Raw genomic sequence first — 14,150 nt, forward strand, 5'->3', positions numbered from 1 at the left:
CATGTGATGCTAACACAAGTACACAACACACATTGGAAGTATTCGGTTTGTTATTTGGACCGACTGCATGCAGGTGGCAGAGAACGCATTGCATCATGGTGGGTTCTCGGCGACGGCTAAGCGGCGGCGGCTATCTACGATCATCGCAGCTTCTTGTCGTATGGGTTTGATAGCGTAACCACTAATTAAGCATTGCCATAGGGACCAGCTAATCAGGTAGCTCATGAGCCAGCTAGGGAATTGAAGCTTTATCTTCGAAAATTTCTTGTATCTGGGTTGATGGATGAACCCCAGGAGTTTCATTCCGAACACGCTTGTAACGATGTAACTGTTTTATCAGACCAATAAAACTCACCGAATGGTATTTCAAAAAGAAGAAATCTTTAATACTCTTATACCAAATTAAAGACCCATTTTAAAACAGCAAACTAAAGATAGGGTTCATTAGGCAGCGATAAAAACACCAGCCAATATATGATACGGTGACATATGGGTTCTCATATTTGCATTGTTCTGTTTTACAATTGACGGGTACTTTGCATATCTGGTTGTCAGTGGAATTTGTAAAATCTTCCATTAAAAAAAGCTTGTTCAAGAAAAAATATTTTAGCTACAATTTATTTAAGAGAAAAATTTGTATTCAAGATAACAAAAAATGTTTTTTACTTCACGAGAAAAATATGTTAATCTACAAGGTAAATTATGGATAACGAAAGTCTGAGACTCTGAGTCACCTTATTACATAATGAAGATAAATCTTTCTTATGTCGGCCAACCATGTAACGAAAACCTAGTTCTGCCTACTCTTTTCAAAAGCTTGCCTATAACGATTATTAAATTCAGAACAAATATATATAGTTTTAAATAAAATTCCAAATTAGCTAATGTGCCGATTTTTGGATGGGCCAACCTGGATCATATGGACTCAAGCCGAGCGCTGATGGGCTGAATTCGGACGGCTGTTCCAGTTTCAAACCATATTTGATCCGTCTATTTTACCTTTATACCTATCTGCCATCCGAATAAAAGATCGTTCAATAATAACTAAGAAGGAAAATCTCAATTAGATTTCGATCAGCGCAAATCCCTTAGCAGGTTGTAATATAATCATGTGCTACATACTCACGTCTTTCTTTTTCGGTCAACTGTGTGAAGTACCACCCTCGGTCCCAAATTATAAGCCGTTTTGGCATTTCTAGATAATAGCTTTTGCTATGCCCCTACTGTAGATATATGATATATCTAGATATATAATAAAAGTTGTGTATCTAGAAATACCAAAATGACCTATAGGTTGAAACCGAGGGAATACATGCTTCTCGTCTATCACTAAAACGGAAACACACCATTCCCTTAAATTGAAAACCATCTGCATTAAATCCTAAAAATACCCCTAACCCGGATCCTCTTTGCAATAATATAATCATATAAATCATAAATGAAAAGGAAAACATGAACACTAACAGCCAATGACAGAAAAATCTAACCTTATCTCAGCTCGAAAAAACACCGGTGAATGGTGAGAGGAATGAAGATGCTCCCTCCACTAGACGTTTTGATTTTTCTAGATACATTGTAATTTTTTATTATGTATCTTGACATAGTGTATATTAAAATGTATTGTAAAAGTTATGAATTTAGAAAAGGCAAAATGTCTTGCAATTTGGAACGGAGAGAATATAAGATATGTCTAACAAGCTCATAAATGACAAGAGAAACAAAAACCACTGACCATTTACGCGAGTGTTGACGCTCATTATTCCTTTATGAAACGAAAGGCAAAAATTTTGCCATCATTTTTATTAGAAGAAAAAGGAAAAATTAGTTTTTTTTAAGAGAATCTAGGCCCACAAACCATATAACTAGGATGAGTGCACGACCCATCTTGTAAAAAATTTCGATACAACGACTGACCAACTAAAAACTTCCCACTAGTACTTGCTCAATATGTTATACTGAGCCAACTTGGTTCGAAACCGACCTAACTAGCAACTCAACTGAAGATGCAACTAACAACTAATGAGCTAACACAACCCTTAACTCGCTCAAAATTGCAATCATAGAGCACCTCAACCCAATTAACAACTAGCGTAACCATTCTAATTGGAAACTAACATAGAGCACAACTAACAACTCGAGATGTGGCCACCACCATTAGAATAGATTAGAGCGCCCCCATGTTTGCAAACTAGAAGAAGGGCAACAAGGACTGCCATGCGGGACCTCGTAGAAATAGACCTTTGAACAGTATGTAAAGCAGGGATAGCACGATATTTCATTTCACCACTCTGAAATGAAACACTTTATCATTAGCCATCTTATTATATTGTCCATAACAACATATTTCCTTCGTTCCAAATTGTAAGTTATTCTAGATTTATCTAGCTACATAGTTTTTACTTTGCATCTAGATATATATTATGTCTCAATATATAGTAAATGATATCTCTCAATTCTAAATTATAAGATGTTTTGGTTTTTCTAGATATATATTACTTTAGCTATATATATATCTAGACATAGAGTAGCTATATATATCTTTAAAAAGTCCAAACATCTTATAATTTGAAAAGGAAGGTGTGTATATAAAAAAGCAAAACGACGTAGAACGGAGTGAGTAGCACTACCAAAAGGGCTCGCCTAGCGCCCGAACGTTCGGACGGGACGTTGTGTCCGGAGTCCGGATGCGGCTCCGACACCTGTGCCGCTCCCGCGTCCACATCCCGCTTCACGCCCCGCGTCCCGCGTCCCACCCTCCAGCACCCTCGCCCACGTCCGTCGTAGGGAGCCGCACCCTCGCGCCCACCCCACGCCACGCACGGCGCACAGCAACGCCACCTACCACGCCGTGCAACACCCCGATCCACTTTTGCAACATCAAAATAAAACATTTGCAACATACGAAACATTTGGAACATACAGTTCAAACACCATTGCAATGTGCAACATCTCAATCTAGTTTTGAAAAATACAGATGCAACACTTGCAACACATAAAAGAAGACAGATGAAACACTTGGAACATACGTCTAAAACACATGCAACATACATGCAAAAAACAGATAAAACATTAGGGATAGACGCTTACAGCATACGTGTACAACCATTGCAACATATGTAACATTCTAATCTACTTTTACAACATCCGCATGAAACAAATTGAAACATACATCTGAAACAACTGAAACACTTGAAATATGTGCTTGCAACATGTTTGAAAAAAACGTTCAGAAATACTTGAAACACAGCATCGCCCGCGCGGCAACTACCGTGGCGCATGCTCGCTGGATGGTGCTTGCCCGCCATGCCCGTCGTCGGCCGAGGGAGAGGAGACGCTGCCAGATCTAGGGAGGGCGTCGCCGGCTAGGGTAGGTGAGGGTCAGCGGCTTGCTTGGATCTCGCCGGGGTGGGGGAGAGGGCCACCGGATCCGCGGGCGTTGGACGCTCCCGGTGGGGGGAGGGGCACCACCAGGGTAGGGGAGGAGTAATGGGAACGGGGATCCCGATCTTCCGTCAGGTAGAGGTAACTATCGTTATGGCGGAGAATGACACGCCGATCCGGCTTTAGATCGAAAGATCGAACCCTGCAATCTTAGCACCACAGCTCCTCTGGTTATCAACCAAGTCACGGACCAGGTTGACCTCGCCAAGAAGGCTAATCCCTGCCTACGCAACGAAGAACACAAGCAAGAACAAGAAAGAACACAACCAAATTGCAGATACATGATTAATCTCACGAAGTTGGGGTCTCACAAACCGATGAACGGCAAAACTGTTCTTGACAGAATAATCTAAGCAAAACCCAAACCCTAATGGAGGGGCGGCGGCTGTTTATGAAGACTCTAGGGTCACGCAAGACCCCTAGACGCGCCCCTAATAGGCCCAAACACGATACATGGTCCAACGGACCAAAAGATGGTGTCACAGCACCCTGACAGATTCTGGACGCTGACTTGTTTCGACGATTCCTGTTGATTACGAAGAGATTTTGACGTGAGACCACTTGGATTGGCTTCCTTATCAAATTATCTTTCCATCCATATGTGGATCGTCGAAAACGGAGTCCGGATGCGTCCTGAGTGACCAGTTTAAAGCAGACTGGTCCTGTAGGCCAAGGCAGACTCGAAATCATGTTGGACCGGGCCTTCGGTTCCTGTTGGACGTCCTTGCTGGTCATCTTCGCCTCCACCACGTCCTCTAAGTCCTTCATGACCCTCTCCAATATTCCTAAGCAAGATAACATCATTAGGTAGTAGTCTATTCTCATAAGTATAAAAATGATCGCTTATGAACGAGCTCACCTCTAAATTGAGTTGACGCATTCGAGCCCGGGTCATTGGACCTTGCATGACGGTTGGAGGATCAGCGGGTACATCTGAAGGAGTGATGTCCTCATCAAGGAGGACGCCGGGTGGGAGAAGGAGGCGCTGATGTATGGGAGGAGAACGCCGGGGGTGGGGGAAGGTGGATGTCGGGGTGGGGTAGGAGGACGTCTGGATGGGGGAAGGAGCCATTGTCGGCCAGGGAAAGCAGTGATGGCCGCGTCGTCGGGTGTGGCGGTGGGACGTGAAGGGATAAGAATAGGGAGGGGCGCGAGCGCTGCGGGAGTGAGTGGTCGAGGCGTCTGTCCATCCAGGCGTCTTAATCATATTATTATCACTACCAAAATAGAGTTCTCCTAGTATTTTTAAATAGTAATAAAACACTATCATTAGTCATAGCATATGAATCCTCACTAGGAGACATTTGGTAGGAAGTTTATACTGAATATTGAATGCTAAAACGCTAAAAGAACCCACGTCGCTGGAAGAAGTTACAGATTCTGGTTTCGTAGAACCTTATAAATGACCAGGGCTGGAGAGGAAGCGCTCGTCAAGTCGTCATTGCAGTTTGAACCAAATTGGCTGTATCAACGTCTTTATACTGCCACAGCCCAAACTGGCTGTACTAGCCTATAATACCACGTTTAACCAGGTCAGCACTCAGCAACACCTTTAGGTATGCATTGCTGCACTATTATTATATTTGAAGCTAACATTATGGACGTACGCACATTATGACTCACCAAAGTCGCAAGACGGGCACCTTCCCCGTTCTGCTGCTCTCATTACCGGTGCCAATAAGCTCAATCATTGATTGTTGAACCGGTAGCCGAAGCCATGAATATAAACCCTGCAGGCCCAGCCTCAGAGCTCAGCATTCGTCTCTTGCTCATCATCAGCTACTCAGCTTGCCACCCGACTTATTAGCCGATCAGGCTTCAGAAAGAAAAAAAATGAAGCTCTCGGCGGCAGTCGTCTTCGCGCTTGTGGCTGTCCAGGCGGCGGTGCTCCTTGCGCAGGCCAGCGAGCTAGAGGTCGGGTACTACAGCAAGAAGTGCAAGGGCGTGGAGAACGTGGTGAAGTGGCACGTTATCAGGGCGCTCAAGGCCAACCGCCGTACCGGCGCCGCTCTCGTCCGCCTCCTCTTCCATGACTGCTTCGTCAGGGTAAGCACGCACATGAACGTCTGTCTGCTGATTATATAATTGTATGTAGTAAAGTGTGTGCCGTGAAACGCATGTATAACTACTTGACGGTAATTAAACTAAATAACTAATTAAACTGGACATCCATGCATGCAGGGGTGCGATGGTTCTGTCCTCCTGGACGCTTCCTCCGACAACCCTCACCCTGAGAAGGAGGCGCCGGTGAACATCGGCCTCGCCGCCTTCGACCTCCTGGAGGAGATCAAGGCCGCCGTCGAGAAGAGGTGCCCCGGCGTTGTCTCCTGCTCCGACATCCTCATCTACGCCGCCCGCGACGCGGCCAGCGTCCTCAGCAACGGCCACGTCCACTTCGCCGTCCCCGCCGGCCGCCTGGACGGCTTCGTCTCCAAGGCTGAGGAGGCCCAGGCGGAGCTCCCAGACTCCACCCACGACGTGCAGCAGCTCATCGACAACTTCGCCCGGAAGAACTTCACCGTGGAGGAGCTCGTCATCCTCACCGGGGCGCACTCCATCGGCCAGGGCCACTGCTCCTCCTTCAAGGGCCGCCTCTCCGAGCCTTCGAGCCAGATCACCCCGGCGTACCGCGACCTGCTCAACTACAAATGCTCCCAGGGATTCAACCCGCCCGTGGACAACAACGTCCGCGACGAGGACTACGACGTGGTGGCGAGGTTCACGCCGGGGTTCACCAGCCGGGTGCGCAAGATTCCCGACTTCCTGGACAACTCCTTCTACCACAACAACCTCGCCAAGATCGTCACCTTCCACTCCGACTGGACGCTGCTCACGCACAAGGAGGCGTTCGGCCACGTCGTCGAGTACGCCGACAACGGCACGCTCTGGGACGAGGACTTCTCCGAGTCGCTGCTCAAGCTCAGCAAGCTGCCCATGCCAGCGGGAAGCAAGGGCGAGATCAGGAAGAAGTGCAGCGTCGTCAACCACCTTCTATACTAAGCCAGCTGCCGTACCTACAACAATGGAAATCGGAGAAAGAGGTGCCCAGTGCAATAATGCCTAGGCACATCAAGCTGAGCATAAGCTTATATATGTTTTTCCCTGGTCTATCCGTTCTCTTGATTTGGATTAGTTGTACTGCTCTTTATATATCTTTACAGAGATTTGGATTAGTTGTCTGCCGTACCTACAACAATGGAAATCGGAGAAAGGGCTGCACTCGGTAAAGAATTGCACTCGGCAAAGAATTCCGAGCACTCGGCAAAAAAATGCACTCGGCAAAGGACTTCTTTGTCGAATGCCAGACTCTCGGCAAAAGCGCGGCACTCGGCATAGGATGACCCGCGTAACGGTGTTCCGCCACGTCCTTCTTTGCCGAGTGCCTGCTGTTAGGCACTCGACAAAGATTTTATTTTATTTTTTAAAAATTTCTTTGTCGAGTGTCCCAGATCTGGCACTCGGCAAAGATTTATTTATTTTTTTTAAAAAATTTCTTTGCCGAGTGTCCCAGATCTGGCACTCGGCAAAGATTTTTTTTTTTGAAAAATACTTTGCCGAGTGCCCCTGGCACGGCACTCGGCAGATATTTTTTTAATTTTTTTTTTAAAAAAATACTTTGCCGAGTTTGTCACGTACGATGCTTACAAACCAGAACATCTTTACATGTGATATCAGGATTTCGCGGTCATCTCCACATGTTTCGTGAACAAGATGTCCGAAATTTCGGGTGGCCTCACACTACACTTAGTAACATGACTATCATTTTTTGAATCATTAAATTCCATTATTCGTACCACGTGCAGTTAAAAATTATATTTTTTGAAAAAATTCAAGTAAATGAAATAAAATAACTAAATATATCAAAAAGCCATAAAAATCCTCAAATTCTAACTAGGAGTTCCTGGTGCTTTAAAAGGGCTGCACAAAAAATTTGGAGGCCAAAAACAAAAAAAAAAAACTTTGCCGAGTGCCGGGGCATGGCACTCGGCAAAGGGGGTCTTTGCCGAGTGCCACGAATAAGGCACTCGGCAAAGAGGGCTCTGATTTTTTATTTAATTTCCTATTTGCCGAGTGCCTTCACAGAGCACTCGGCAAAGACATTTAAAAAAATTAAATCTTTGCCGAGTGCCGTGCTAGGGGCACTCGGCAAAGTATTTTTTTTTAAAAAAAATTAAAAAAAAAATCTTTGCCGAGTGCCGTGCCAGGGGCACTCGGCAAAGTATTTTTCAAAAAAAAAATCTTTGCTGAGTGCCGTGCCAGGGGCACTCGGCAAAGTATTTTTCAAAAAAATTGCTGAGTGCCAGATCTGGGACACTCGGCAAAGAAATTTTTTTTAAAAAAAATTTAAATCTTTGTCAAGTGCCAGATCTGGGACACTCGGCAAAGAAATTTTTTAAAAAAATAAAATCTTTGTCGAGTGCCTCCCTGATTCGGCACTCGGCAAAGGGCGTTTTTAGGACTTAACCCAATTCGGCCGGCCGGGCAATCAAACCGACAGCTAGCCAGCCCCCGCGCCCACGCCCACGCCGCCACCACCCGCGCGCCCGCGCTACCAGTGCCCTATCCCCGGCCGCGCCCTGCCCCTGGCCGCCCTAGGCCGGCCCTACCCCCTGGCCGGCCCTGCCCCGGCCCCGTTCCCGACTCTGACGACCCCGACTCCGACCCCGACGCCGCCCACCCCTACCCCCGGCGCCCGTCAGGTATGCCTTCTCTCTTTTTGTTGTCGTGGTAGTGATAGTTGTAGTAGTATTAGTTGTACTAGTAGTGCTAGTGGTAGTAGTAGTATTAGAAGTAGTGCTATTAGTAGTACAACTAGTGGTAGTAGTAGTAGTAGAATTAGTGGTAGTAGTAGTAGAAGTAGTGGTAGTAGTAGTAGCAATAGTGTAAGTAGTAGTAGAAGTAGTGGTACTACTTGAATATATTCTTATGCATGGATTGATATCCAAATTACATGGCTTCTCTTAAGACATATGTGCTTGTCGGCCATCGTGCCGCTGTTTTTTTGTAGATTTTGGAAACCTCACCATGCAGGCGAGGTTCTGCCGATTTTTTTTAAATGACAGTATTTTGTTCCATTTTTGTAGAGAAGAGTCCGTTAGAGCCGAGTTGGAGTTTCCGTCGCCGTGCCGGTCTGCCTGCACCGCGCCGCCTCGCCACTACATCGACCCGCCACGGCCCCGCTAGCCTGACTCCGCCGCCACCCTAGGTATAACCCCTCTTTCCGTATCATGGTCGTAGATCGTGTAACCTAGTTAGGCGTCTCCCGTTCAAAAGAGATACGGTTGGAGGTATGCAGATCTTTGCATATCTATGACCGTATCTGTTTTGGATTGTCCACGTTTTTTGGACAGCCCGTGGATGCGTAGATGGGTTAGTTTCCATGGTCTGCTCTGGTCCGAGACAGAGTTTCGGCATCACCTCCCTGTGGTTCTCCGGATACGCACTCTTCTTTGGCAGGACGTGTATCTGGAGAATAGCGGGGAGGTGCTGCCGAAATTCTGTCTCGGATAGGAGTAGAGCATGGAAACTAACCTCATCTACGCATCCACGGGTGGGATTAGGACCTATCCTCACCTATTAGATAGTAGGAACACCATGTAGATGCAATTGATGGTTATATTACTCACTGATACATATGTTAGAGGATGGATGACCGTCAGTGGATGTACACGGGCTAGAGAAGTCAGAGTGATTACACCACGGAATGGATGAACAAGACCGATGCTTTCTTAAATAGTGCATTTGGCAAGGCTGCTAAAGGACATTGCCTAGTTTTGTGTCCCTGCAGCAAATGTGGAAACAAGAGGAGGGTAAACAAGGTGGAAATGGGTAAACATCTTGTGAAGAATGGATTTACGTCGGACTACACCCGGTGGGTCCACCATGGTGAAGCCCATCAGTATGAGAGAGGAGGTGGTGAGACCACAAGGTGGAGGCTTTTGATGCTGATGCCGGGGTACCAGACATGTTAGATGACTTTCACCAAGGACAGTTCGATGAGGGACGTGAGAAGGAGGAGATGGAGGCAGCCGCACAGGCGTTCTACGACATGATGGACTCAGCACAGAAACCCCTTCACGATCGGTCAACGGTGTCTCAACTGGATGCCATTGGACGCTTAATGGGGTTGAAGTCCGAGTTAAACTTGAGTCGACCTAGCTTCGATAAGATGTTGGCCGTGATTGACACCCTGCTTCCGGAGGGCCACATTCTGCCAAAGAGCATGTACGAGTCACAGAAACTCCTTTGAGCACTTAAGATGCCAGTATGAGCAGATACATGCTTGTCTGAAGGGGTGCGTCCTGTTTAGGAAAGAACACGAGCATGCAAAGTTCTGTCCAAAGTGTAAATCCTCCAAGTACTTGGAGGTAGACTCTGATGATGGCTAGAAGAGGCAACTTACGATCCCCGTGAAAATCCTACGGTACCTTCCGTTCCTACCGAGGATCCAACGGCTATACATGACCGAGGAATTAATCCGCGAAACAGATGACATGGCACAAAAATGGCAAACGGTACAATCCTGACAAGATGGTACATCCATCCGATGGTGAAGCTTAGATCCTCTTTAATGACAAACATCGTGACAAAGCAGATGAGGCTCGTAATGTACGTGTTGCGCTGGCAACAGATGGCTTCAATCCTTATGGAATGATGGCTGCCCCATACACATGTAGGCCCGTCTTTGTTATCCCCCTTAATCTCCCCCCCGGTGTCTCCTTTCAACGACATAATGTATTCTTGTCGTTGATAATTCCTGGACACCCAAGGAGTAATATGGGTGTGTTCATGGAGCCCGTGTTTGATGAATTGGTCCGTGCTTGGGACGAAGGGGTATGGACATACGATCGAGCTACAAAGACAACCTTCAAAATGCACGTTTGGTACCACTACTCCCTGCATGACTTCCTGGCGTATGGGATATTCCTGCGCCTGGTGTGTTCACTAGGAAGTTCCCATGCCCAATATGCAAGGAAGGTGTGAGGTTCATTTGGTTGCAGAAGGGTGGCAAGTATTCGTCGTTCGACAGACATCGTCAATTCCTACCTCTTGACCATCCATTCAGACAAGACATCAAGAACTTTACGAAAGGTGTCAAAGTGACAAACCCTACACCACGGATGATGACTGGTGCCGAGGTTCATGCTTAGATAGATGCTCTCGTGCCTAATGAAGGTGGTTTTGTGGGATATGGTGAGCAACATATGTGGACTCATATCTCGGGCATGACGAGGCTCCCCTATTTCGATGACCTTCTTCTGCCACATAACATTGATGTAATGCACACTGAAAAGAATGTCGCCGAGGCACTTTGGGCAACACTCATGGACACTGAAAAGTCTAAGGACAACCCTAAGGCTAGAGTGGACCTGGCAACATTGTGCGATAGACCAAATCAAGAGATGCAGCCTCCTAGTCGTGGTAAGACCTGGAGAAGGCCTAAGGCCGATTTCGTCTTGAAAAAGGACCAAAGGAGGGAAGTACTTGAATGGATCAAGACGCTAATGTTCCCTGATGGGTATGCAGCGAATCTAAAGAGGGGAGTGAACTTAGGCACTCTGCGAGTAAACGGGATGAAGAGTCATGACTACCACATATGGATTGAGCGGCTTCTTCCGGCGATGGTTCGAGGCTATGTCCCAGAGCATGTCTGGCAAGTGCTGGCAGAGTTGAGCTACTTATTCCGCCAGCTTTGTGCCAAGGAGCTCTCTCGGACCGTCATTGATGACTTGGAAAAAGCGGCACCCGTGTTGCTTTGTAAGTTGGAGAAGATCTTTCCACCCGGCTTCTTCTTGCCGATGCAAGCATTTGATTGTGCACCTCCCATATGAGGCACGGATGGGGGGCCCATGCAGAACCGTTGGTGCTATCCAATCGAGAGATGTCTGAAGACTCTTCGCAAAAAATGTAGAAATAAAGCCAAAATTGAGGCTTCCATTGCAGAGGCATACATTCTAGAGGAGGTGTCGAACTTCACAGAGAAATACTACACTGAGAAACTTCCTAGCGTTTATAATCCACCCCCTCGTTACAATGCTGGCGAAAATGAATCGAACCTCAGCCTTTTCCAAGGGCAACTCGGAAGCGCAAGTGCATCGACCACTAAGCAATTGAAAAATGAAGAGTGGCGTAGTATCATGCTATATGTGTTGACCAACCTTGTCGAGGTGCAACCGTTCATTGGGTAAGTTCTGAACGAACTTGTTTCATTTCGCCGTATGTCCTTGTTTCTTCGTCCAACCCCCTTGTTTCTCGTTGGTACAGGGAATTTCTTCGTCAATCCTGGCATGGATCAAGGCAACCTACCCCGCAAGAAAATGATACCCTTCTTTCACGGGGTGCGGGACCAGGGAGCCCCGATTTCATTTGTTGGTTCAAACAGAAAGCCCAAACTGATGCGTCTATAAGTGACGAGCTGAGACAGGTTGCAAACGGCTGTGCCGTTAGGGTCAAGTCATTTACCGGTTATGACGTGAATGGATATCGTTTTCACACAGCAAGCTACGAGCAGAGTCGGTCCAATCGAAAAACCACAAACAGCGGAGTTGTTACGTCCGGCACTGATGGACTCGACTATTATGGAAGAATTGAAGAAATCTACGAACTATCATTCTATGGTTCCAAACCTCTTACTCCTGTCATATTCAAATGCCACTGGTTTCATCCTGGAGTAACGAGACGGACCCCTAAGCTTGGGCTAGTCGAGATTCGACAGGATTCCAGTCTATCTAGGAAAAGATGTCTACATTGTGGCTCAACAGGCCGTCCAGGTTTATTATACGTCATACGCGTGCAAAGACGCCGAGCATCTTAAGGGTTGGTCTATTGTGCACAAGGTATCGCCACACGGTAAACTACCTGTCCCAAACGATGAAGATTACAACTTCAACCCAAACACATATGATGGAGAGTTCTATCAAGAAGAGGGACTACAAGGAAGGTTTGACATAGACTTAACCGAAGAGATAGGAATGGAAGTAGACAATGAAAGGGATGATGACGAGGACGCTGGAGATGAGGTGCGAAATCTGAGGGACATACAAATGCTTGAGCGATTACGTTTAGGCAATGACAATGAAGACAACATTCCTCCTTCGGATAGTGTTGATGAGTTGGACAATGTTGATAGTGATGACGAGACCTATGATCCAGCTAATCTCAATCATGAAGATTATTTCTAATACATGTAATACTATGTTTTTTGTAATTATGTTTTGTTCATTTTTGCAAATATTTCTAATACATGTATTACTATGTTTTTTGTAATTATGTTTTGTTCATTTTTTCACCTATTTCTAATTACGTCTTGTTTTTCTTTTTTGTTGCAGGTGATTGAACAAAGATGGCGGGCGACCGTCATAGGTCCGTGAACTCGATATACCAAAGACAACGCCGGCTGCAGGAGGAGGCGGAGGGGGCGGCGGAGGGATCGGACAGGAGGAGGAGGAGGACTGCCAGACGCAGGAGGGGGCCGTCTCCTCCCACGCTGCGTGAGGAGGAGCCGAGGAGGAGGTGGCGCCCGTGGACGAGTCGGACGATGAGCTGGTTCGGCAGACGGACGAGGAGGAGGGGCCGCACGAGGACGACGAGTTGGAGGCGGCAGGCACGGGTTCCGCTTCCTCCGACTCCTCTTCGAGTGTCTACTTGCGAGGTCCCGCGAGCCTTCCACATGTTCCGCTTCCTCACCAACGCCCAGTGATTCGCCCCGAAGGGCAAAAGTAAGTAACTTTATATGTTATCACCACTACTTCATATGATATGATGAAAAAAAACTAATAATTTTTCTTAATCACTTGTGCAGGAACTGGGTGGTTGTGTCGGGTGGTAACGCACGGCTAGTCAACGGCATCCTGGGTCTTCTGTGCAGGCAACACTTCCCCGGCATTGTCACGTATGCATCGAAGACTGGAGCCGGCCTACTCGTTTGACCACTACGCCGTCGCCACCGATGCGGAGTACCCCAACAAGGCGGCGCGGGTGAAGGCAGAGCTTTGGGTAAGTCTCCCTCGCACAACATTGCAGACTTTTCTTGAAATAATGAATGGATACATCGCTTTTGTATGCAGACTTATTACAGATGCGAGGAGGGATTTGAGGCCAGGGCGGAGCAGGTGACTACCAAAGCCTGTAAAAAACTCGTCTCCGACATGCATCACGAGGTGCGCATCCAGGCCATCGTAACCTACTACGGGTCGAAGCTTGGAGAGAGGAAAACCAAGAAAGACGCAAGAGAGATGCAGCTGACCCGGGAGCAGTACCTTGAGGTAAATGAAGAACATCAATATTGATTCGTTTTGAGATTAAGTTGGTTTAATTTGATCTTCTTATATGTCCAATACTTGATGACGTGTAGATGATTCCCTGGTGGTGCCAAGCGTATCCCGAGTGCTGGGCGATGATGGTGGACAGGTGGTTCACGGAGGAGTACCTCAAGATGCACAGGGATGCCTAGGACCGTCGTTTGTAGATGCAAGGTCCAGCACACCATCAAGGCAGCCGCAAGCCTCGCCGGATACAAACAAGCATGGGTACGCGAATTCATTTATCTATTGTGACGCTCAGTTCTGCCTGATTTCTAATCATCGTGCTGTCTTTCTCCCAGTCGGCGTCACATAGTGGTCAGGCTTGCTCGGACTTCCAGGCATGGTGTATGGCCCACAAGGGCAAGGCGACGTCCGACGTCTCCTTCAACCTGGAGGACCCGCCCG

The 14,150-nt window shown here is 47.0% G+C and overlaps 1 protein-coding gene and 1 long non-coding RNA gene across 2 annotated transcripts; both read left to right on the forward strand.

The window, feature by feature from the left end:
- Positions 1-5,274: 5,274 nt before the first annotated feature.
- LOC136452048 (peroxidase 2-like) lies at positions 5,275-6,603 on the forward strand. The gene is made up of 2 exons (XM_066452700.1): positions 5,275-5,487; positions 5,623-6,603. The coding sequence occupies exons 1-2, from the start codon at positions 5,275-5,277 to the stop codon at positions 6,439-6,441; spliced, it is 1,032 nt and encodes a 343-aa protein (XP_066308797.1). The 3' UTR covers positions 6,442-6,603.
- A 6,323-nt stretch (positions 6,604-12,926) lies between these two features.
- LOC136452049 (uncharacterized) lies at positions 12,927-13,908 on the forward strand. The gene is made up of 3 exons (XR_010758721.1): positions 12,927-13,160; positions 13,244-13,706; positions 13,796-13,908. It is a non-coding gene; the product is annotated as an uncharacterized lncRNA (long non-coding RNA).
- Positions 13,909-14,150: the final 242 nt, after the last annotated feature.

The sequence above is a fragment of the Miscanthus floridulus genome, chromosome 5 (genome assembly GCF_019320115.1).
Source record: "Miscanthus floridulus cultivar M001 chromosome 5, ASM1932011v1, whole genome shotgun sequence".
Lineage (NCBI taxonomy): Eukaryota > Viridiplantae > Streptophyta > Magnoliopsida > Poales > Poaceae > Miscanthus > Miscanthus floridulus.

Bases quoted from the DNA above. Each gene is read 5' to 3' on its own strand.
- LOC136452048 (XM_066452700.1), top strand. From the start codon at position 5,275: ATGAAGCTCTCGGCGGCAGTCGTCTTCGCGCTTGTGGCTGTCCAGGCG. The intron at 5,488-5,622 runs GTAAGCACGCAC...CCATGCATGCAG, and splicing joins TCCATGACTGCTTCGTCAGG to GGGTGCGATGGTTCTGTCCT.